The sequence below is a fragment of the Tamandua tetradactyla genome, chromosome 7, assembly GCF_023851605.1.
Source record: "Tamandua tetradactyla isolate mTamTet1 chromosome 7, mTamTet1.pri, whole genome shotgun sequence".
NCBI lineage: Eukaryota > Metazoa > Chordata > Mammalia > Pilosa > Myrmecophagidae > Tamandua > Tamandua tetradactyla.
Window position 1 is genome coordinate 6,660,595 of NC_135333.1, and position 25,936 is coordinate 6,686,530.

The 25,936-nt window shown below is 40.2% G+C and overlaps 1 protein-coding gene across 1 annotated transcript in view; it reads left to right on the plus strand.

The window, feature by feature from the left end:
- GPR137B (G protein-coupled receptor 137B) overlaps window positions 1-25,936 on the plus strand; it is a 99,445-nt gene that overhangs the window by 36,934 nt on the left and 36,575 nt on the right. The window contains 1 exon segment of the mRNA XM_077168422.1: window positions 14,580-14,629. Coding sequence (XP_077024537.1) covers window positions 14,580-14,629 — 50 coding nt within the window.

Sequence of the window (25,936 nt, forward strand, 5' to 3'; positions counted from 1 at the left end):
TTTTTTATATATAGGATTGTGTCATCTGCAAAAAGGGAGGGTTTTTATGTTTCCTTTTCAAGTTTGGCTGCCTTTTCTTTCTTTTTCTTCCCTAATTGATCTGGCTAGAACTTCCTGTACAGTGGTGAGTAACAGTGGCGACAGTGGTTATTCTTGTAATGTTTCTGATCTTAGAGGGAAAGCTTTTATTCTTTCATCATTAAATATGTTAGTTTTGGGTTTTCATAAAGGCCTTTTATCATATTGAGGAAGTTTCCTTTTGTTCCTAGTTTTCTGAGTGTTTTTATTAAGTAAGGATGTTGGATTTTGTTAAGTGTCCTTTCTCCATCAGTAGAGATGATCATGTGTATTTTTTTCCCTTCATTCTGTTAATGATGTATTCCATTAATTGATAGTACCCTTGTGTTCTAGTTTGCTAGCTGCCGGAATGTGATATACCAGAAATGGAACAGCTTTTTAAAAGGGGAATTTGTTAAGTTGCAAGTTTACAGTTCTAAAGCTATGGAAATGTCTCAGTTAAAGCAAGTCTATAAAAATGTCCAAATTAAGGCACCAACAAGAAGTTACCTTTACTCAGGTAAGGCTGATGAAGTTCAGGATTTCTCTGACAGCTGGAAAGGCACATGGCAAACATGACAACGTCTGCTCGCTTTCTGCGTAGGCTTCTCATTACATGACCTTCTTCATCTCCTTCTTCATCTCCAAAGGTCCCTGGCTGCGTGGGCTGTAATGGTTCTCATGACTCTGCTCATCATTCTCTGGGGCTGTCTCCAAACATGACCCACCTGGGATGGGTGGAGTCACGGCTCCATGGGATAATCTAATCAAGTTTCCAGTATGCAGTGCTGAATAGGGATCAAAAGAAGGGCTCCCTCTGTGAGATTGGATTAGGATTAAGCCATGTCTTTTCTGGGGAGCATAATCCTTTCAAGACAGCACACTTTGCATAGCTGGGATGAATCCCACTTGATCATGGTATGTAATTCTTCTATTATATTGTTGTATTCAGTTTGCTACAACAAACTGTATTTTTTGTGTGTGTGAGGATTTTTGCATCTGTAGTCACAAGAGATACTGGTTTGTAGTTTTTTTCCTTGTATAACTTTATCTGGCTTTGGTATGAGGGTGATGTTGCCTTATGAAGTGAAATTAGGGAGAATTTCTTCCTTTCCAGTTTTTTAGAAGAGCTTGAGTAAGCTTAGTGTTATTCTTCAGGAGCTACCAAAACCAAGCACAACGAAGCAACAAACACCGTTCATTGTCTTTGCAAATAGGCTTTGCATTTATGGTGTTCTCCGTCAGAGTTCAGTCCTCCTATCAGGAAGGTTAGCCCAAGGTGAATACCAAGTGCAGGGTTTTCCCTGCCTTTTCTGACCTTATCTTGTTCTGGCCCTGAGCTGGCTAGTGGCTGTAGGAGTTCCTCTGTTCACAGGGGTTTGAATGACCCCTCTCCTTCCCAGGGAGCAGACCTTCTCCCTTTCTAGGGTGTTCCGGATGCAGGTCTAGAGCAGATAAGCTGTGGCCCTGGGTCATCTACCTCACTTTATTTCTTACAGTTGAGGCAGAAGCTGCTTTTACCTGGAGGATAAACTCTGGAAGGTGGTGTTCACTGAGAACACAGGTCAGCCTTTCCTAGTTGGAACAAGGCCGAGAACCCACAAAATGAGCCCCAACCACATCCACATCTCTTCAGCAAATGCAGCCTTTCAGCTGCCCTCCACAGCCCTGAGGAAGCTCAGCATCTTAAGTCTTTTTGTCTGGGATGGGTTGGAACAACGCCTGCTGTCATAGCCAGACCCCAGCTATCTAGTCACTGATCAGAAGCAGTGATCAGTCCTTGGCCTCTGCCCCCACCCTTGAACTTTCTGGCACCAGCAAGCTAATCTCCTGGTCGGATCCCACTGCTGCCTGCTGTGAGGGTGGCTGGTGGGTGATGGGCGCTGGTAACAGCTTTGCAGAGCCTGCAATTTACTGGTTGTTACTGTAATTTGCTAGCCTCTTCCTCTCAGTCTTTCCTGGATGCTGTACAGTGTTTTACTGGACTCTGGGGTTTCAAAATAGTTGATTCAGACAGTTTCTGCCTCTTTAATAGTTGTTCTGTTGGAGAGACTAATTCTTGGAGTCCTCGACTCCACCATCTTCCTATCACTATAAAATAGTGAAGATTATTAGTCTTTGCCTCCCTCCTCCGGAACTGGGGTATCCTGGAAGCATTCGCCTCCTCCCATTCAATTCCTGCTGAGGTCAGCTGGATAAGAGATCCCAGCACCACAGGCCAGAGAGCAGAAGTTCGCCCAGCAGGTTTCACTAAAACTCGGAGGACTCATCAGTCTTTAATGAGGTCTCTTGGACAGGAGTGGGGGTGAAGTGTGTGGGAGAGTTTATTTATTTATTTTTGAAACTTGATCCAGACGTTTATGCCCTTTAATTTATGGGGGCAAAAGTTGTACTGAAATAAAAAAAAAAGTACATGTATTTTTATATTGCAGTTTAAAACATCAGGAATTGAAAGATAACTTTACAGTTTGACTTTAAGGATTATGGCCAATTTTCTAAGCAAGGCGTGAATAGGCCCAGCTATTTCAAGACATCTAATTGCCACAAATTTTATAAAGAGTAGATAAAGCTTTTAAAAATATAGTAAAGGCTTTTATTTTTATGTTATCACCTTTTCTTTTTGCTTAGAGAGGTACAAAGTGACTTATTTTCAGTTTGTACCTTTATGGGTGATTGCTTTTTTTTTTTTTTTTTGACCAGGCAGGGAGGTATGGTGAAATGATTTTGTGTTTTGTGAGTTACTATATGGGTTTGTGAGCCATTCTGTGGTGTTGAATAATCAAGTTCTCTTTTAGGGCTAGAATGAGAACCCCCAAGACCCTCTCATTCTCAGTACATTGCGTGCTCTATGTATTGTGGTAAGGCTGAATGTAATTTTAATCTTATTTCTTATGCATATTTATTATTATTAGTAGTAGTAGTTATTAAGGCTGCACTGAACATTCCACCCGTGCTCATTTCCATAGGGCAGTGTTTCCCAAACTATGCCCCTGGAACACTCATTAGGAAGACTTCAGTGGTTCAATATGTTTGGAAAATTGTATACTGTATGCTTCTCTTGAAAATCTACAACCTGTATTAACCTTTAAAAGGCTTTGGAAATTCTTGCAGGGAAGAAACTGTTTAACCTAGCAATTTCTAAATTTAATGAATCACATGACACTTATTTCCAGTAACATTTATTATTCATATCCAGTTTTGTTGGAGCACATTGTGAAGCTCTGCCTTAGAATAAATTTTTACAAGTGGAATTATTGAGTCCAGGCATAGGAATGTTTATAAGGCTTGGATATGTCTTGGACCAATGATGGCCAGTGCTGGGGGAAACGTGGTTCTGGCGTCCAGACTGGCCCTTTAGGCTGTCCTGACGTATCACACTCCGTTTGATCCCCCACCCATTCAGCAGACACGTCGGCAGACTAAATTGCAGGAGCATAGTATTCTGGGGTCCAGGACATTGGGGACTAGAGAAATATTCTCATGTTTTATTTGTATGAGGAGGATGGGAGTGTAGCATGAGGGTGAGGCTACACGTTCAATGGGAAACGTGGCAAAACAATAAAACAAAGTTTCTGTTTTCCTTAACAAGGTCAAAACTTTTTTAAACTTTTTTTTTTTAATTGTGAAATACAACATATATCAAAGAAAAGAAAGAAAAAGCAATAATTTTCAGAGTACATTTCAACAAGTAGTTACAGAATAAATTTCAGAGTTTGCCATGGGCTACCGTTCCACTATTTCAGATTTTTCCATCTAGCTGCTCCAAAACACTGGAGGCTAGAAGAAATATCAATATTCAGAAGTCATACTCATTTGTTAAATTCTGTTTTCTTTGTTATGCCTCCTACTTTGATCCTTCTCCCAATCTATGGGAATTTTTAGGCAATGCCTGTTCTGACGATTTCATGTTAAGAACAGGTGTCAACACTAAAGGATAAGGGGGATATAATTAATTGATAATCCTGGAGAAGCTGGTACCTCTAGGTTTCAGGATTCATCTTGCCTAGGATCCCTTTGGAAATGATAGGCTGCAGGAAAGCATACATAGTGAATGAAATGTTTATCAAGTCTTACTTCCAATCCTATGTGTTTTTGAGCGATAACAGGAGTAATGTTGGTTGGGTTTAGCAAACATGGCAATTGGCCGTATCTAACTGAAGCTTGCATAAGAGTTGCCTTCAGAAAAGCCTCTTGACTCTATTTGATCTCTCTTAGCCAGTGATGCTTTATCTTATGAAATTTCTTTTCCTCCTTTTGGTTAGGGAGGATTTGTCAACCCCACAGCACCATGCCCCATATTATCAGGGAGATTTTCATCCCTGAATGTCATGTCCCATGTAGTGGGGTGAGTGATGATTTTCCTTGCCGAGTTGGGCTTAGAGAAACAGAAGCCATATGTGAGCAACAAAAGAGATTTCCTGAAAGCAGCTCTTAGGCTTCATTATAGGTAGTCTTAGCTTCTCCACTGTAGAAATAAGTTTCATCAGGGCAAGCCTCAAAATCAAGGACTTGGGCTATTTTCTTGGGAGTCCCCAATGGTTAAGGAGGTACCCGGAGTTTCCCAGATGGGAAAGTTTAATAGTTCCATTTTTTTTCCTTTGGACCCTTACAGGACTCTACCAATACTTTTTAATTATCAGCCCCTCATAGTCTGAGATGTATACATGATTACAAGGCTTCATTCCCGTTCTGGATTCCAGGAGTTTGGGTTATTTAAATGAGCTATCCAGACAGGTTGATTTAGATTGTGTTACAGAAAATTTAGGTTCTAGACATAATAAATCTCTCTGCCTTTGGTCTCATACAGTAGGTGATATCTAGGTTACAACACCGTCATCTTTTACCCCTGTATTCTGAGTTACCTTAGTCCCAGCTACACTGGCTCCGTTTTTAACTCTTAATTGAGGTCTGATTTCTGTTTCAGTTACTTTGTCTGTTATTATATATAGCTATGCAAACTTTTAGGGCTGCAGCACTCATTTCTGGGTCTTGGGTGTCACAGAGTTGCTCAAAGTTCCAGGGAAATACCAGCTGATGCACATATAGATGAGCTCAAAATCTAGAAATACACTTACAACTTCAGAATAAGTGAGGCTGCTATAAGGGCTATGGTATAGGCTCCAATTTTCTTATAAGTATTTTCTGAAAGAGACCTTAGCATATTTGTTCTTTTCTTTCTGGCTTATTTTGCACAACCCATTGTCCTCAAGGTTTATTCGGTGTTGCATGCCTCTCAACTTTTTCTTTTTTTGTAGCCGCACCGTATTCCATCATATAAATGTATCACAGTTCACTTTTCTGCTTCTCAGTCAGTCATTGTACCCTTTGGCTCCCTCCATCTGTTGGGCATCATGGATAATGTCCAAAATAAATAGCCCTGTCTTACAGTTTCCTCACTTGGTTGTATAATCAACAGCATTCTCAATTTTAGAAAATTTTCATTGGTTCATAGTGACAAAGAACCGACAAACACAACCTCACCAAATTTCAAGTAAAGACTACCCCTTATCACTTGTTTCTACCCGCTAGCTAGTTGCCCCTGCTAGTGCTTGTGGCACTGTTGATGTCTTCCTGTTAACTATTGGCCATAGCATGCACTTTTAGTTTTCCCCTGTACCCTTCTACTATTGACTCTTTGTCTAAAATCAAGCCTTTGAAATAGTTTGTGTGAGAATTTATTTATAATTGTAGATTTAATCAGTGGGATATATGACACTATACATCCCCTTTCAATCATATTCATTATTAATATGGCAATGTTATTTATAATCCCTCTAATTAATTACTGTCACCCTTATCCATTCCCTCACATTTAAGTTCAACCTCATTGTGTAGCCATTCCTCCATCTCTAGCTTCTGTGTACCTCTATGCCTGTATATTCTACAGTGTAACCTCTGTAACCCTTTACCAGAGTCATGCTAGCAAAATCACACAGTATCTGTCCTTTTGTGTCTGACTTATTTCACTCATCATTATGTCATCAGGGTTTATCCACATTGTCACATGCTTTGGGACCTTATTTCGTCTTACTGCTGCATAATATTCCATCGCGCGTGTGTGTGTGTGTATGTGTGTGTGTGTGTATGACATTTTGTTTTTCCACTCATTTGTTGATGGACACTTGGATTGTTTCCGTCTTATGGCAATTGTGAATAGTCCTGCTATGAACATTGGTGTGCAAATGTCTGTCTGTGTCACTGCTTTCAGCTCTTCTGGGTATGTACTGTGTAGGGGTTGTGCCAGGTCATAGGGCAACTCAATATTTAGTTGTCTGAGGAATCGCCAAACTGGTTTCCACAGCAGCTGCACCATTATACATTCCACCAACAGTGAGTAAATGTTCCAGTTTCTCCATATCCTCTCCAACATTTGTATTTCCTGTTTAATAGCAGCTATTCTTATAGGTCAGAGGTGATCTCATTGTCTTAATTGGCATTTTCATTATAGCTAAAGAAAATGGGCATCTCTTCATGTGCTTTTTAGTGATTTATATTTGTTCTTTAGAAAAGTGTCTATTCATATCCTCTGCTCATTTTATAATTGTTTCTTCTTTTGTTGTTGAGCTGTATAATTTCTTTATGTACACAGGATATCAAGCCTTTATCTGATATGTGGTTTCCAAATATTTTCTCCAGTTGAATTGGCTGCCTCTTCAACTGTGTCCTTTGAGGCATAGAAGCTCTTGGTCTTAAGGAATTCCCATTTATCTGTTTTTTCTTTTGCTGCTTGTGCTTTAGGTGTAAAGTTTAAGAAGCTACTTCCTATGACTACATCTTGAAAATGTTTTCCTGCTTTTTCTTATAGAGGTTTTATGGTTCTGGCTATTAAATTTAGGTCTTTAGTCCATGTTGAATTAATTTTTGTATAGGGTATAAGATAGAGGCCCTCTTTCATTCTTTTGGCTGTTGATATCCCATGCCCATATTGAAAAGACTGTTCTGTCCCAGTTCAGTGGATTTGGGGACCTTATTGAAGCTCAGTTGTCAGTAGATTTGATGGTCCATCTCCATGCTCTTGATTTGATTTCATTGATTGATACTTATATTTTTGTGCCAGTACCATGCTGTTTTAACCACTGTCATTTTATAGTAAGCTTTAAGATCAGAAAGTGTTAGTCCTCCCACTTCACTTTTCTTTTTTTAGTATATTTTTAGGTATTTGGGGTCCCTTTCCCTTCCAAATAAATTTGATAAGTAGCTTTTCCAAGTCTTCAAAGTAGGTTGTTGGGATTTTGATTGGTATTGTATTGAATCTGTAGATCAGTTTGGGTGTAGTAGACATCTTAATGACATTCAACCTTCTTATCCATGAGCATGAAATGTCTTTCCCTTTTTTAGATCCTTTTTTATTTCCCTTAGCAATGTTTTATAGTTTTCTGTGTACAAGTCCTTAACATCCCTGGTTAGGCTTATTCCTGGATACCTGAATTTTTTTGTTTTGTTTTGTTATTTTGAATGGAATTTTTTTCCTTGATTGTTTCCTCAGATAGGTCATTACTTGTCTATAGAAAATTATGGATTTTTGTGCATTAATCTTGTGTTCTGCCAGTTTGCTGAATTTGTTTTTTAGCTCACGTTTCTCTGTCATAGATTTCTCATGGCTTTCCAAGTATAGAATCACATCATCTGCAAACAATGAAAGTTTTACTTCTTCCTTTCCTATTGGGATGGATATGTTTTATTTCTTTCTCTTTACTAATTGTTCCAGCTAGGACTTCTAGTACAGTGTTGAATAATAATGGGGACAATGGGCATCCTTTCCTTGTTCCTGATCTTAAGGGGAATGATTCCAATCTCTCACCATTGAGTATATTAGCTATGTGTTTTTCATATATGTCTTTTAAGATATTCAGGACGTTTTCTTCGATTCATACCTTTTGAAGTGTTTTTATATGGAAAGGATGCTGAATTTTGTTGAATACTTTTTTAGAATCAATTGATATCATCATGTGACTTTTCCCTTTTGATTTGTTAATGTGCTGTATGACGTTGATTGGTTTTCTTGTGTTGAACCACCCTTGCATTTCTGGTATAAACCCTACTTGGTGGTGATGTATAATTTTTTAATGTGCCATTGGATTTGATTCCTAGTATTTTGTGGAGAATTTTTGCATCTATGTTCATTAGGGAGATTGGTCTGTAATTTTCCTTTCTTGTAACATCTTTATCTGATTTTGGTATTAGAATATGTTAGTTTCATAAAATGAGTTGGGTAGTGTTCCTTTTTCCTCGATCTTTTGGAAAAGTTTGAGCAGAATTGGTGTTAGATCTTTTTGGAACGTTTGATAAAATTCCCCTGTGAAGCCATCTGGTCCTGGGCTTTTCTTTGTGAGAAGGCTTTTGATAACTGACTGAATCTCTTTACTTCTAATTGTTTTTTTGAGATCTTCTATTTCTTCTTGAGTCAGAAAATGTAGTTTTTGTGTTTCTAGGAATTTTTCCATTTCTTCTAAGTTGTCTAGTTTGTTGGCATATAGCTGTCCATAGTATTCTCTTAGAATTAAAAAAAAATTTCTTCAGGATCCATGGTAATTCCCCTAATCTCATTACTGATTTTATTTGTGTCCTCTCTCTTTTTTGCTTTGTCAGTCTAGCTTGAGGTCCATCAATTTTATTGATTTTCTCAAAAAATCCAATTTTTGGTTTTGTTGATTCTCTTGTATTGCTTTGTTTTCTTTTTCTATTCTCCATTCATTTATTTCTGCTTTACTCTTTGTTATTTCTCTTTTTTAATTTGCTTTGGGGTTAGTTTGTTGTTCTTTCTCTGATTTCTTCAGGTGAGCAGTTAAGTCCCTGATTTTGCTCATTTTTTTTTGTTTGTTTGTTTGTTTGCTTGTTTGTTTGCATGGGCAGGCACCAGGAATTGAACCCAGGTCTCTAGCATGGCAGATGAGAACTCTGCCTGCTGAGCCACCATGGCCCACCCTCATCCTTGTTTTTTAATATAGACATTTAGAGCAATATATTTCCTTCTGAGTATTGCCTTTGCCACGTCTCCTGTTCTTTTTATTTGGTATGCTTTATGGCAGGACTCACATTTCATTGTTTTTCCATGTGAGTATCCCATTATTGCAGCACCGTTTGTTGAATTTTTGTTTGGTTGGCTTTTGGCTTGCTTGTTGTTTTTTTGAGGGTGGGTAGAGTGCACGGGCTGGGAATCGAATCTAAATCTCTGCATGGCAGGTGAGAATTCTACCACTGAACTCCCCTTATACTCCTACCCGCCATACATTCTTATATGTTATTCTTACTATCACTCATCTCCAGTTATTTACCGATTTTGCTAGCAGTTTCTTCTTTGACCCACTGGTTATTTAAGAGTGTGTTGTTTACTCTCTATATCTTTGGTGATTATTAATTTTCAGCTTTATTCCATTGTTGTCAGATAAAGCACTTTGGATAATTTCAACCTTATTACATTATAAAGACTTTTTTGTGTCCCAGTATATGGTCTATCCTGGAGAATGTTCTGTGTGCACTAAGAACAATATATATCCAGGTATTTAGCGTGTAGTGTTCTAATCTATATATGTCTGTTAGGTCTAATTCATTTATCACATTGTTTAATTTCTCTCTTTCCTTGCTGATCCTCTGTCTGGTTGGTCTGTTGATAGAGGTGAGTGGTATGTTGATGTCTCCCACTATTATTGTTGGAACTACTGTAGCTCCCTTCAGTTTTGCCAATGTTTGCCTCATGTGCTTTGGAGCTCCTTGAATGGAAGCATAAACATTTATGATTAGTTCCACTTAGTGAATTGCCCGTTAAAAAAATATGTAGTGTCCTTTGTCTCTTATGATGTCTGTTTGGTATTAGTATAGTTATTCCTCCTTTCTTTTGCTTACAGCTTGCAGTAGAACATCTTTTTCCATCCTTTCACTTTCAATCTGTGTGTGTCCTTGTATCTCTTGAAAATAGCATATACATGGATTATATTTGTTAATCTATTCTCTCAATCTGTTTCTTTTAATTGGTGAGTTTAGTCCATTAACATTCAAAGTTATTACTCTGAAAGCAGTTCTTGAATCTTCCATCTTATACTTCAGTTTTTATATGTCAGGTTTGTATGTTTTCCCCCTCCCTCTCTTTTTATCCTTTAAATGACCATTACTGGTGCCCTTCAATTCTCCAGACCTTCCTATCGTGTCTTTTTTTTTTTTACCTGGCAGGACTCCCTTTAGTATTTCTTACATAGCACAGGTCTCTCTCAGTCTTTGTCTTTGAATATTTTAATCTCTCCCTCCGTTTTGAAGGACAGGTTGACTGGATAAAGAATTCTTGGCTGGAAGCCTTTCTTATTCAGGATCTCAAATACATCACACCACTGCCTTCCCGCCTCCGTGGTGCCCGCTGAGCCGACTGAACGCAGTCTTATGTGTTTTCCCTTGTATGTGGTGGATCTCTTTTCTTGTGCTGCTTTCCTGACTTTCTACTTCTCTTCAGCATTTGGCAGTTTGGTTAGTATGAGTGTTGGAGGAGACCTGTTTGAATTTATTTTATTTCATGTTTGTTGGGCCTCTTTGATTTGTGTATTTATGTTTTTTATAAGGGTTGGGAAGTTTTCCCCTATTGTATCTTCAACTGATTTTCCCAGTCCTTTTCTCTGTGCTGCTCCCCCTGGGACACCTGTGATTCTTTTGTGTGTGGTCCTCTTGTTGCCTGTCGTTTCTCAAGATCCAATTCCGTTTTTTCCGTCTTTCTTGTATTTGTTCTTCGTGCACTCTAGTTCAGTTTTGTCGTCTAGCTCACTTATTCCTCCTTTTTATTCTTCAGATCTACTGTTGTGTGTCTCGAATATAGTTCTAATTTGGTCTCTTGTATCTTTCATCTCTGAGATCTGCCATTCTTCTATTTGATCTTTCGTATTCTTCTTTATGCCCTTCTAGTATCTTCCTGATATCTTTTATTTCTTTATAAATATCCTTGAGTAGCTGTTCCATATTCTGTCCCCTCTGGCGTTTTAATTGATCATTTGGCTGGGCCATCTATGCTTGGCTCTTCATGTACTTTATGATTTTCTATTGTGTTTGGGACATTTGATTATCTTAATAAGGTTATTTTGCAAATTGGTGTCCTTCACTCAGTAATTCCCTGCTAAGGCCCAGATCTCATGTAGTGGGTACATTTCTACTTGAGGGTCTATTAAATTGGCTGCGGTGCACAGGTGGTTCAGTGGCAGAATTCCTGCCTGCCATGCAGGAGAACTGGGCTCGGTACCTGGCCCATGCATCCCCCCAAGGTAAACAATAAAATAGCATAAGTATGAAAAAAAAAGCACACCTTAAAAACAGTAGGCCCCAAAGTCAGAAGGAGATGCCCCAGGATATATTGGGAATGAACTTAGACTGGTGCCTGCAGAAGGAAGAGAAAACAAAATAAATAAATACGAAGAAATAAACATTTAAAAATCAATGAAAACATAAAATGCATATAAATTAGAAAATAATAATACTAATAAAAATGTATTTTAAGAAAACTTAGGCAGATAGGGAGTTTGCTTGACTGCACATACTGCTTCTTCCCAGCAGGGGGTGCTCCCAGACACCTCCTCCCTCAGACCCTCCCTGACTGCAGCACCTAGCTGGGATGATGGTGCAGGCAGTGTGTGTGTGTGTGGGGTCTGCTCCTGGCCTGCAGTGCCATGTGGCTGGTACTGGCACGTGGGACAAGGGAGCTGACCACAGAGCCTGGGGGAGCAGCTGATGTGTAGCGCCTGGCAGATCTGCCACTCACTGTGCTTGATGGGACAGCTGCTTGCAGTGTCTGGCTGTGTGACTGTTCCCAGTGCCCAGGGGCACATCTTATTGTGGCAGATGGCCAGGCACACCTGTGGGCTCTCCTTATCCACTGCCAGCTGTGGGGCTGCTTGGGGAGGTTTCTCCAACCAGCAGCTGTGGCAGGCTGGAGTGGAGGGACAGTCAGTTCCCTCAGATCCACATTTCCCCACGTGCTGCCATCTGCCCCGGTGGGGATCACAGCCCATTAGACCCAACTTGCTCTCCCCGTCCTGATCCCCCTGCATCTCTTCTCCCCGAGAAACACTGAAGACCCTCTTCAGTCACTCACCCCCCAGGACATTGGTTCTGGTCATTCTCTCCCTGTCCCACAGAGCAGGGATGAATTCAATCCACCCCACTCTGCCATCTTCCCAGTAGTTCAAAACTTTTTAATACTGTAGTTTCTATCCCTCACTTTGACAACTGTGAAGAGTTCGCCCAGTTATTAAAAACAAGATCCCCAAATATACGAGGGACCTTTTTAGAGCATTTTTATATGTTGTATGAATCAGTAAGTATTATATGTTGTAACAGAACTGTGGAATCATACATTAATCATATATAATCATATATTAATCTATTCCTTGTTCCTAAGAGAAGTTATTTTGTAACATTTCCTCTTCTTGTAGGTTGCAGAAGAAATACCATAGGTGATACACATTTGCCTAAAATTCCATGGTAGGTTTTCACATAGAGTTGAATTTAGGATTCCTTTAAATCAAGAGTGCTGTACTCGTACCTTCTATTGTGCTATTACCAGACATTAAAATTTATTGTTGATGTAACCCCTCTCTTTTACCTACTTCTGAAAAGGATCTCAGATTGAGACAAGGCTCATGTCTTTTCTGAAAATTAGAAGGCTCATCTGTGAAACCCTGAGAGATGTTATGAAAGGGTCTGGGATGGGGATGGCTAATTTTATAATCTGTCAGAATAGGTGTAGTTTTCCCCAGGCATGGAGTTAGGGCTCTTTGTTGGCATCACATTATTGGAAGGTTGAAATGGAGCGTGAGTGTGCATGGGTGTTGGGCTTTCTGTGGAGTTCACGTACCCCATCGATCTCTGATCTTACCACCATACGCTGATTCTTTTGGTGCCAGCTGATTATTGTGGTCACCTGTTTTCTATAGTTTAAATTAACGTTTTAAATCAAATGACTGTAAAGCTATTCAAGAATATTAGGTCAGGGATATTCATTCTCTTCAGATCAGTAATTCTCAAGGGGTGGTCCTTGGGCTAGCTGCATCAGAATCACATGGGGAATTTATTAAAATACAGATACCTGGGCCACTTCCCAGACCACTGAATTGGGATCTCTACAGGTGGGTCCCGGGATTTGCATTTTTAACAACTTCTCCAGGTGAGTCATTTGCACTTGTGTCTGAGAAGTACCATCGTAGGTCGTCAGAAGAATGTCCTTTGAAAGGCTTCCAGAGGGAAAGGACTTCTCATATTGCATATGTTTCTGGTACTTGGAGCATAGATTCACCCGCATGGGGCTCCTCCTTGTGATATCTTATCAGCAAACCTTTCCGGGCACCTGAGTTCCACCATTTCTTGCCTCACACATGGGGGCACCAATATCTAATCCAGCTTGTGCCTCTCAGGTCACAGAGCTACCTGGCCCTTCCTTGTTTCCCAGCAGAATCTGTGCTCACACTCCCCACCCTGGTTCTCCTTTGTCCTTCTCTACTTACAGCTCAGTTAATGCCACCTCAGACAATACACTTCTCACCCTGAGACAGGTACTTGTAGGGGCTCAGAAAATCCTGGGTGAAGAAGACAGTAGAGTGCTTGGGACTAGGGGATTGAGGAGGACGAGGTGGGACCGGGAGTGTTGCTGGAGGATGGGTGGGTTCTCGGTGGAGGCTGCGCAGAGGGCTTCCCTGGCAGTAGGGACAGCACGAGAAAAGGCCCAGAGGCCCAGGGGGCATTGCTTAGGAGCTCCACAGAGAATAGGTTGCTTGGAAGTAGAGACTCTGGATCTTTTGACACGCATCAGATCATCTCTGAAAAAATACCCTCCAACCTCCACTCTTCCTGGTCCTTTCTTAACCTTCTTCCTGTGTTGCTGACCCACTCTGTGCCCCCATCCCACCCCACCAAGCACCAGGGATCCAGGTGTAGTGAACACAAGACCACATGTTCCTTCTTCTCCTCTGCCCCCCGACAGCCCACGGAGACCCCAGTAACCCATCACTCAGCCTCCAAATCTGTCCCTACATTGTGGCAGTGGCAGCCACAGCCAACCTGTGAGGTAACAATTGGGCAGGCTTCTAAAGATCTTGAGACTTTCCAGTACACAACAGTTCTCCAGGAGAAAACAGTCGTGGTTGATATTTCTGTTATCCAAAGATTTTATTGCTTTAAGTGTGCTACAAAGTTTGAGGCCTGGGTAGATGAACACTTACATTCAAAGACATTAAAGTTTTGTCAGTGAAAAATTTTAAGAAAGTGGGAGGGGGGGCTCTTTTATCTCTAGGGGAAGTACCACCTCAAATAAGAACCTTAAAATAGGAGACGTACTTGGAGCCATAGACCAGTAATACCTTTACTTTTAAAATTGTGTGTACAATAGCAAAAAATATTTAGCCTAACAACCTTCCTCAAGAACATGGTCATCTCAGTTCTAGAAAGTGAGCTCCAGTACCTGTGCATTAAGGAAGAGGGGAATTCCAGTTGATGGTATTTGTTTGGGGTGCCAGCGTATTGTATACCCAACCTGCCATGTTTTTCTGTCTTTGCAGGTGATTTTCAAAGCAAAATCAAAATATTCTCCAGAATTACTCAAATACCGGTAAGTATCCCTGGAGGTTTCTCTCTGTGATAGTTGGTGGCAGCTCACCCATTACCCTTGTTTCTCCGTCTGGGGTGAGCACAGGTTACTTCTCTGGTGTTGTGGCTGCTGGAAACACTCCTGCTTGATGAGTGCTTGAGCTCGAATACCATGGCCGTTGTCCTAAAAACTCATTTAATCATCACTTTCTAGAACTTGTGGCATATTGAGCTAACACCTTGTTGAAAAACAAAAGCCCTTTGCTTTTCTTAACCAGGAGGTAGTAGGCTGGTGTAAAGTAGATGCATGCTACATAGAAACCTTTCTGAGGCATTTGTGAGATAAAGAGCCTTAGCCGCCCGGACAAACAGTTTCCTGAAAATGCCAGTGCAGGCCCTGGGGGCACAGCTGGCAGGTCTGGGTCCAGCCCCAAAAAGCTTTGTTATCCCTGCAGCCCTGCTTCCCACCTGGCTTGCTTGACCCTTCTTGTTTCTGGTTCCTGAATGTGTTAGGCTTTTTGTTTTCTGGAATGCCATAGTCCATGAAACTGCTATAAGTTGTGCACAGAAAGTTACCATAACTTGCTGCTCTGCTGCTTACTGGTATCCATCCTTCAAATTTATTTTTGACCATGTGATACTCAGGCACCATAAGGCAAACATGTTTGTGCCCTTGAGAAGTATGTACTTTGTTTGAAAAGATGTCCTAAAAAGCACAAACTTGGAGAGTACGGCAAAGCGTTATACGCAAAGCGTCCAATCTTATGGAAGGACTCTGTTGCAGGACACTGTGGCTTGTGGGAGTCATAGAAATTTTGAGAAAGAAGTGAGGCTTGCGCTGGAGAGTAGAGGAGAGGCTCCTAATCTGGGGGGAGCCACTTCAAGTACATCTACGTGCCTGCAGAGAGGTGGGTGCACATGCTTTTCCTGTGGAGACGGCCCATAGCTTTCCCCGAATTTTCAAGGTCTGTGACCCCTCAGAAGTGAAGAAACCCTGGCTTAAACAATAGTGAGAGAAGAGAACAAATCTCTAGATGTAGCTAGAGGGAGAAAGAGAGGAAAGGCTTCCAGAAAGGGCAATGGGGGTACAACATGAGTCAAAGTGCTTTGGTGTCTCTGCCCAGGAGAACTCTGCTCCCACAGGCAAACATTTATGGAAAGGCAACGTTTTCCCGAAACTACTTGAATCAAGGGAAAAATTATTTTATTACTTCACAAATATATAAAAACATATATAAACATATGTATAATCTTAAATGTATGAAGAATTTTTATTTAAAATTCTTAAAGTATGTATTTTAATCCTCATTTTAAATTCGAGGAAACTGAAGTTCAGAAAGTTGTATGACAGTGCCCAGGCCAGGATATGAGTAATTAGATTCACAATCCCATTTTTTTGGCCACCTGATCTTGCTAGCTTCCTTGACTACCTTTTAGATGGTCCAAGTCGTGTGTCCCCTCGGCTATTCAACTAGAACTTCCAATTCCACCATGACATACTGTAATCTGAGGAGTGCAATTTAAAGTAATACGTCCAGGCAGACAATTCCCTCTCTTCTCTGATGACAAATAGCCTTTCCCCTGTACCATTATCTTTGCCCGTCATTCTGTCAAACATAAACATACATCAGCTGTGGGGATTGGGGAACCAGGGAGGAAAGAATAAGTAAAGATTGGTACGGGGAATAATATTCTGATTGGATTATGGAGCAAGGTGCTGGTGAATGGATGCTGGGGTAATTAGGTGTCTTCTAGAGGTGAAATGTGGAAGTATTGGTGAGAAGGAAAGACTGGTAGAAAAAAGTTTTTAAAGCTCTGAGCACTGGGAGGTAGAGTGCTTCAGGAGAGAAATGTTGACAAGGGGATGAACTAGGTTCTACTCTTAAGATAGGAGGTGACGATGTGTATGACTGTTTTTATTGGGATTGGGATTAGCAGAGATGAAAGGAAAAAATGGCAGTACAGATGGACAGGTAAACCAAATGTCATCTGTCGGTACAACGGAATATTAATCAGCCATAAAATGAAGTTCTGATTCATGCTACAACATGGATAAACTTTGAAAGCATTATGCTAAGTGAAATAAACCAGACAAAAAAGGACAAATATTGTATGATTCCACTAATATGAAATAACTAGAATAAGTAAATTCATAGAGACTGAAAGTAGATTAGAGATTACCAGGAGTAGGGGGCGGGGCAGTCAGGAGTTACTGCTTGATGGGCACGGAGTTTCGGTTTTAGGTGATGGAAAAGTTTTGGTAATGGATGGTGGTGATGGTAGCACAACGTTGTGATTGAAAATAGTACCACTGAATTGTATACTCACAAATGGGTAAAATGGCAATTTTTTTACTATACAGATATATGTTACCACAATAAAATTAAAATTTAAAAACCGTAATACGAAATTTTAACAGATGTTAAAAGTGAGCCAAAGAAAGTGGAATGTTTGCTGAAGCCAAGAAGGTGAGGTTCATTGAGAGAAACTTAGAGCCAAATAAAAATTTAGTTGCCAAATATAAAGAAATGCTAGGACTTCTTTATGTTTAGGCACATCCTTAATCTCCTATATTTAACTCCCCCTTTCTGTCAAACCAGATGTGTTTCAGACAATGCTTTATCCTTTGAGATGCTTTCATATGTTGTTTTTAAAAAATAGACTGGCTTCTCTAAGTTAATCACTATTCATTTGAATTGAAATGTAAGCCATTAGTCTAGAACTAGCTCAGACTTCCCAACCCAAGCTATCTGGAGAAGATGGAAGATCAGTTGTATTCAAGCCAGCCAAGAACCACTTTTCTTTTCAGTAAAAGTCCCTTTTCCACGAACACATTTGCCAGCTCTGAGTTTTACCATGGTTGGTGTGAGTTTAATTCAGTGTCTCTATTTTTGAGTCTAAATTTTTCTTTGGCTTAGGGCACATGATCATTGGGCATGGAATTGTGCAAGAGTATTTTGATTTTACATTTTCAACTGTTCCCCCTCCATCTTTTACTTTTTTAATAAAGTGAAAAGTATAATGAGCCAGACATTGCTTTTCCCTTTCTTTGGAGATCTGAGATATTGGAAGGAGATTTAAACAGTTTTCCATCATCCGCAAAAGAGGAATTTTTTCACAAAGGTATTAAAGCATTGATGGAACCGGGCTCCATCACGGTTATGTGGATGCTGATGATAAAGAGTGTGTGAAGCTCTGCCTTGAACACTTATCTCCCCTCTGCACCTGTTGGCCATGCCGATCCTCTGTCTCCCCAGCAGAAGTGGTCTTCCAAGATGCCGTCTCTCAGTGATTTTCTTGTTTTGTATTGTCTAGTTTTGTCAGCATGGGCTGTTTATCCTGACTCTGTGGTTTTCCATTGAAAAAGAGTAGCTTTAAGGCAGCGTGCAGTGGACTGTGTTTTTAGAAACATGCCCTCCTGAAAACGCCCAGTCAGATGACCCCTTTAAAACCCCCTCTACTCCTCCAAATTCCTCTCTTTCTCCCACAGTTGCAGCCAAAGATGGGGAAATTTCAGTGTTTTTTTCATGACAAAAGTTACACCAGCTCAAACAGTTGATTTTGAGCTAGTGCTGTTGACACCAAAATCCCCTGTTCTGCCAGTTTGAATTCGTGGTATACCCCAGAAAATCCATGCCTTTTAATCCTCATTCATTATTGCTGGGTGGAAATTTGATCAGATGATCTCCACAGAGATGTGATCACCCAGTTGTGGGTAACCTTTGATTAGAGGGAGCGGTGACTCCACTCATTCCAAGCGGGTCTTGATTAGTTTACTGGGATCCTTTGAAAGAGGAAACATTTTGGAGAGAGCAAGAGAGCCACGAGGACCATGAGAGCCCACACAGTCAGAGACGTTTGGAAAATGTCCCTGGGGGAGCTTCATGAAGCAAGAAGCCTGGAGAGAAAGCTAGCAGACATCGCCGTGTTTGCCATGTGCCTTTCCAGTTGAAAGAGAAACCCTGAAGTTCATCAGCCTTTCTTAAATGAAGGTAACCTCTTTCTTGATGTGAAGGATTCCAAAAGTATAATTCTCTAGGGATCGAAAAGAAAATACCACCTGACATAATGGAGGATTCCTTGTCCCCGTTGGCTGCCACTCCAGCCTGCGTCAGCTGACCCCGAATAAATGGAAGACAGCATTCAAGAATGCACAGAAAGTTGTCAGAGCCTATCATGCAGAAAAGATGAAGGGCAGGAATAAGTGAAAGCCTGAGCCAGCTGAAAGCACTGACTGTGAATGCCCTTAAGGAAGATGGCTCATGGCACTCCTAGCTGGCGAAGGCGGGCGTTCTGGAAATGACAGCAAAGCGCCTCCCAGTGACGTCCCGTGGAAGTGCTGTGCCGTGGTGAGTGCTGACTAGGAAACCTGCCTATGTCTCTGCACGAGGGCTTCAGCACCGAGGTGCATACCTGGCTGCTCAGCCACCGAGGCACCCGCGTGGCAGTTCCATACTATGATCGACTCCGCGTGGCTATGCCCCGCCTTCTCGGCCCACAAGGCGGCCCAGTGCTTGGCGGCTTCCAGGTGGGACTGGCTCCTGGTGCCGTTTCCCTTCCTCATCCCCCACAGGGCCTTTGCCCACAGCAGCCCACGTCATCCCCTCCCACGCCAGCAACAGCTGGACAGGACCACGGGGCTCCAGCTGTCCCCCGACCCAACACCCCAACGTCCTCTCTTCCCTCTGGACACTGAACAGGGACTGGAAGAAAAGAGGGCTTTTGTGATTAGGTGGTTTCCTTGATTGTTTTTCATTTGTAAAAAGAGAGAGCTGTATGAAGTGACCATATTCTATGTTTGTATATATTTTATTTGTTCATATTGGATTGTGCCTTTGTATTATAAAAGTTCAGATGACATTTCATTGTTTACATGAGATTCCTTTTTTATATGATGCCAGAGATGTTTGAAAATGCTCTTAGGAGACAGGGCAAGGTGGCAGCCTAGTGAGGTGTAGAACTTAGGTCGTCCTCCAGAGCAGCTAGTAAATAGCCAGAAACAATACAGAACAACTTTTGCAGTCGCATCAGTAACTGGACACACAGTGTACACTGGACAAGCAGGACCAGCTGAGACCCCGCACAGAACTGTGAGTCCCCCAAGCCATGGAGGCTGTTGCCCCTCCCCCACGGCTGCAGCATGTTGGCTCCCCAAGGGGAAAGGAAAGACTTCATTAGTAGCAAGGGCTTAGCTCAATCAAGCTCCACTTGCAGAATTAATCAACAAATTCTGACTATTGAAAATAGGCCCCCAGCACAGAGAAACCTGGAGTAAGTGTTAAAGGTACTAGGAGTTTTTGCCCTGGCAGAGAGGGGGCAAGGCTGATGGGGAAAAAAAGCAAAAAACCGAAAGCTTTTTGAGTCGGACAGCACAAAATACTGCAAGAGGGCTGCACCCAGGGTTTTGGGAAGATGGCAGAATAGGATACGCTGAGTTCACCCTGCTCCAAGGAACAGCTAGAGAAGGGACGGGAGGGTGACTGACTTGGCAGTTCCAGGGTGTAAGTGACCTGGGAGGGTCGTCTACACCAGGAAGGCACTGGTTACAAAGCTGCAGAATTGAAACGCAGAGAACTGGAGACTATTCTGCTGGTGCAAACAGCCTGACGTTCCTGTTTCCAAATGGAAACCCAGAGCCCTCAAGATTGCATGGACGGGGAGACCAAGACTAGGAGCGCTCTACCTCTGTGTCCCCCACACCACACCCTGCTCCTGCACTCCTGAGCTGCACCCCATACCCACGGCTGCCACACTGCACCCCATGCTCAAGGCAACAGTGTAGCGCCCCAACCTTTGTCTGTAACTGCGGTGCAACACATCACTGCACTGTTGTGCCCTACCCTGCATGCTGCTCCACACCCACCCCACAAATACAAAGCTTTAGAATACTGCAGGAAATCAACTTACAAAGTAGCCCTATCAGGATATTTACATGCCATGAAGACAACAGAAGATCACTAAGCATATCATGATGCAGACAGATAAAGCCCTGCCTAATGACCAAGTTAAAACACTGGAAGAAACACAGACTTTGGAATGACTAACCAAAGATGCTCATATAACTACTAAATAATGTAAATAGGATGGCTGATGACATAAAGGAGATCAAGAAGACACTAGAAGAGCATAAAGAAGAATTTGAAAGAATAAAGAGAAAAATAGCAGATGTCACTATTAGATGCTGTAAACCAAATTAAAAAATATACTTGAGACACACAACAGCAGATTTGAAAAGACAGAAGAAAGAATAAACGAACTAGGGAACAGGACAACTGATTTTGAACACTCAAAATGGCAAATGGCAAAAAAGATGGAAAATTTTGAATTGGATCTCGGGGAAATGATGGACAAAACAAAGTGTACAAATATGAGAATCATTGGTGTCCCAGAAGAAGAAGAGAGGAGTAAAGGGGTAGGAATATTAGTTGAGGATATAATGGAGGAAAACTTCCCAACCCTTATAAAGGACATGAATATGCAAATCAAGGGAACCCAAAGAACTCCAAATGAAATAAATTGAAATAGTTCTTCCCCGAGATACATACTAATCGGTCTGTCAAATGTTGAAGAGAAAACAAAATCCTAAAAGCAGCAAGAGAGAAACAGTCTACTACATACAAGGAAACCATATAAGACAGAGTTCAGACAACTCAACTGGCACTGTGGAGGTAAGAAGGCAGTGGTATGATATATTTAAGATTTTGAAAAAGAAAGACTTCTGGCCAAGAATTCTGTATCCAGTCAAATTGTCCTTCAAAACTGAAGGAGAGATTAAAATTTTCACAGACAAACAAATCCTGAAAGAATTTATCAACAAGAGACCGGCCCTACAAGAAATACTAAAGGAAGTTCTGCCATTTGAAAAAAAGGCAGGAGAGGGAGGTCTGGAGGAGGGCACAGAATTGAAGAGTACCAGTAAGAGTAATTTAAAGGATAAGAAGAGATAGAGGGAAAAGAATATATAGATCTGACAAACAAAATCGAAAGGATAAAATGGTAGATTCAAGAAATGCCTTTTCAGTAATAGCTTTGAATGTTAACGGACTAAATTTAACAATTAAAAGATACAGATTGGCAGAATGGATTAAGAAATATAATCCAGTTATATGCTGTTTACAAGAGACTCGTCTTAGACACAGGGACACAATAGATTGAAAGTAAAAGGATGGAAAAAGATTTTCCATGCAAGTTGCAAACAGTAGAAAAGCAGGAGTAGTGTGCTGGTTTGAAAGGATTTATGTACCCTAGAAAAGCCAGGTTTTATTCCTGATCCAGTCTTGTGGGATCAACCTTTCTCTTAATCCCTATTCAATACTGTTACGTTGGAAACTTGATTAGATCATCTCCACAGAGATGTGACTCCACCCATTTCCAGGTGGGTCTCCATTAGTTTACTGGAATCCTTCCTAAAAGGGGAAGCATTTTGGAGAGAGTCCCTTTTAGAGTCACGGCAGAGCCCGCAGAGCCAGAGACCTTTAGAGATGCAGGAGGAAGTGCCCCCAGGAGAGCTTTATGACGCAAGAAGCTGGACGAGAAAGCTAGCAGACTTAGGCACGTTTTCCAGTTGAGAGAAAAACCCTGAACTTCATTAGCCTTTCTTGAGTGAAGGTAACCTCTTGCTGTTACCTTAATTTGGACATTTTTATAGACTTGCTTTAATTTGGACATTTTCACGGCCTTAGAACATGTAAACTTGCAACTTAATAAAGTCCCCCTTTTAAAAGCTGTTCTGTTTCTGGTATATTGTATTCCAGCAGCTAGCAAACTAGAGCAAGTAACTATACTGATCTTGGACAAAATTGACTTTAAATGTATACGTGATGCCTAATGAATGCAGGTGACTGAAGAATGCCCTGACTGAGAAGTAGATTGGTGAACTATGGTGTATAAATATGATCCGATACTGTGCTGCTGCAAAAAGGAACAAAGTTGTGAGGCATGCAACATTGTGAATGAACCTGTGGGACATTGGGTGAGGCTAAATACGCCAGAAACAAAAGAGCAATTATTGTAGAAAATGCTTTTAAGGAAACGGGCGTAGATTATAAACTCTTGTAGCAGTCACATTTAGTCTGGAGTGGTAATTGTTATTTCTGGATTTTGAGAGGCTGTTTTATATATGTATCACCTGGTATGTAGAGATGAGAATGAAGCTGATCAGATTGGTATTAAGGTAATTCAAAATACAGGGATAAGGAAGACATTGTCTATATTTTAGAAGCTCAGTTACTCTTTGAGACCAAAGGAAGAAAGGTTTATTTTTGTCTGGAACCTAGATTTTCTGTTCCCTACGCTTCCTTCTTGGAGTTTTATGGTCCTGGTTCTTAAATTGAGGTCTCTGTTGCATTTTGAGTTAATTTTTATATAAGCTGTGAGATAGGGGTCCTCTTTCATTATTTTGCATATGGATATCCATTTTCCCAGCCCCTTTGCTGAAGAGACTATTCTGACCCAGTTGAGTGGACTTGGCAGCCTTGCAGAATATAAGTTGTCCATAGATGTGAGGGTCTATTTCCGAATTATGAATTTGATTCAGTTGGTCAATATATCAAATATATAAAAAATATTTATGCCAGTAGCATAAACTGACCAGTATGGCTTTATAATATGCTTTAATGTTATGCAGTATGAGTCTTCCCACTTAATTCTTCTTTTTCCAGATGTTTTTAGTTATTTTGGGCCCCTTACACTTCCAAGTAAATTTGATAATTGGCTTTTCCATTTCTTCAAAGTAGACTGTTGGAATTTTGATTCAGATTGTGATGAATTTATGAATCAATTTGGGTAGAATTAACATCTTAATGCTCTTTAGTCTACCAACCTGTGATCATGGAATGCCCTTTGATTTATTTAGGTTTTCTTTGATTTCTTTTAGCATTATTTTGTACTTTTCTGCATTTTAAGTCCTTTACATCCTTGGTTAAATTTATTCCTAGATATTTGATTCTTTTATGCTATTGTACATGGACATTTTTTCTTGATTTCCTCAGATTGCTCATAACTAGTGTAGAGAAACCCCATTGATTTTTCCTTGTCAATCTTGTATCTCGCCACTGCTGAACTTGCTTAATGGTTCTGGCCATTTTGTTGTAAATTTTTTGGGACTTTCCATATATAGAATCATGTTATCTACAATTAGTGAATGTTTTATTTCTTCCTTCTGACTTGGCTGCTTTTTATTTCTTTTTCTTGCCTGACCGTTCTTACTAGAACTCCTAGCACAATCTTGAATAACAGTGGTAACGGTGGGCATCCTTATCTTATTCCACATCTTAGAGGAAAAGCCTTCAGTCGTTCATGATTGAGTATGATACTAGCTGTAGGTTTTTCATGTTTGCCCTTTATCAAGCTGAGGAAGCTTCCTTCTATTCCGATCTTTCAAAGTGTTTTTTATCAAGTAAGGATGCTGGATTTTGTCAAATGCCTTTTCTCTATCAGTGGATGCAATAATCAGGTGTTTTTCCCCTTCATTTTGTTGATGTGGTATATTACATTAATTGATTTTCTTGTGTTGAACCACCCTTACATACCAGGGATAAGACCCACTTGATCTTGGTGTATACTTTTTTAATGTGCTGTTGGACTTGATTTGCAAGTATTTTGTTAAGGATTTTTGCCTCTATATTCATTAGAGAGGTTGATCTGTGGTTTTCTCCTAGTATTTTTAACTTGCTTTGGTATTAGGGAGATGTTGACTACATAGAGTGAGTTAGGTAGTGTTACATCCTCTTCAATTTTTTAGAAGAGTTTGAGCAAGATTGGTATTAATTATTCTTAGAATGATTTGTAGAATTCATTTGTGCAGCAACCTAGTCCTGAGCTTTTCTTTGTTGGGAGGGTTTTGATGACCTGTTCATTCTCTTTACTTGTAATTGGTCTGTTTGAAGCCTTCTGTTTCTTCTAGAGTCAGTGTAGGTTGTCTTTTCTTTAGAAATTTATCCATTTCATCTAAGTTGTCTAATTTATTGGCATATAGTTGTTCATTATCTTGTGATCTTTTTTTTATTTCTGTGAGGGCAGTAGTAATGCCTCCTCCCCCCACTTTCTTATTTTGTTTATGTGTATCTTTTCTGTTTTTCTTTGTTAGTCCAGCTAAATGTTTGTCAATTTTATTGATCTTCTCAAAGAACCAACTTTCGGTTTTGTTGATTCCTCTGTTTATTGTTCTCACTTTCATTTATTTCTGCCCTAGTCTTTATTTCTTTCCTTCTGCTTTTTAGTTTGTTGTGCTTTTTCTGGTTCCTCCAGGTATATAGTTAGGTCTTTGATTTTATCTCTTTCTTCCTATTTAATTTTTTGCATAGGTCTATAAATTTCCCTCTCAGCACTGCCTTCACTGCATACTGTGAATTTTGATATGTTGTGTTCATGTTTTCATTCATCTCGAGATATTTACTGATTTTTCTTAGAATTTCTTCTTTGACCCACTGTTGGTTTAAGAGTGTCTTATTTAACCTCCATATGTTTGTGAATTTGCCATTCTCCATCTCTTATTAAGTTCCAGCTTCATTCCATTAGGATCAGTAACAGAGGTTTGTATAATTTCAACCCTTTAACATTCATTGTCATATTTTATGATCCAACATGTGGTTTATCCTGGAGAATAATCCATGAACACTTGAAAAAAAATGAATATCCTGCTGTTTTGGGGTGCAGTGTTCTGTATATATCTGTTAGGTCTAGTTATGTATCATTTTATTTACATTCTTTGTTTTCTTATTGATCCTCTGTTTAGATGTTCTTTCTGTTGTTGTTATCTGTTTCTCCCTTCAGTTATTTTGGAAGTATTTGTATTGAGAAATCTTCACACTCTTCCTTCAGTTTTGCCAGTATTTGCTTCATATATATTGGGGCATCCTGATTAGGTGCATAAATATTTATGATTTCTGTTTCTTCCTGGTCAATTGCCTGTTTTATTAATATCTAGTGTCCTTCTTTGTCCCTTCTAATATTTTTGCATTAAAAGTCTGTTTTGTCTGCTAATCGTTTAGCTACCTACCCCAGTTCGTTTTTGTTTACTGTTTTGTTTACCTGCTTGCATTTACTTTTTTCCAGCATTTCACTTTCCATCTATTTGTGTCCTTGGGTCAAGGTGTGTCTCTTGTAGACAGCATATAGACAGATCGTATTTTAAAATCCCTTCTGCCAATCTTTGTCTTTTGATTCGGGAGTTTAATCCATTAGCATTCAGTGTAAATACTATAAATGCAGTACTTACTTCAACCATTTTATCCTTTGGCTTTTATTTGTCATATCTTATTTATGTCTCTCTTTTTACTCTTTTAGGTATCCTTACTGGGAATCTTCATTTCTACTCTCTCCTCCAAGC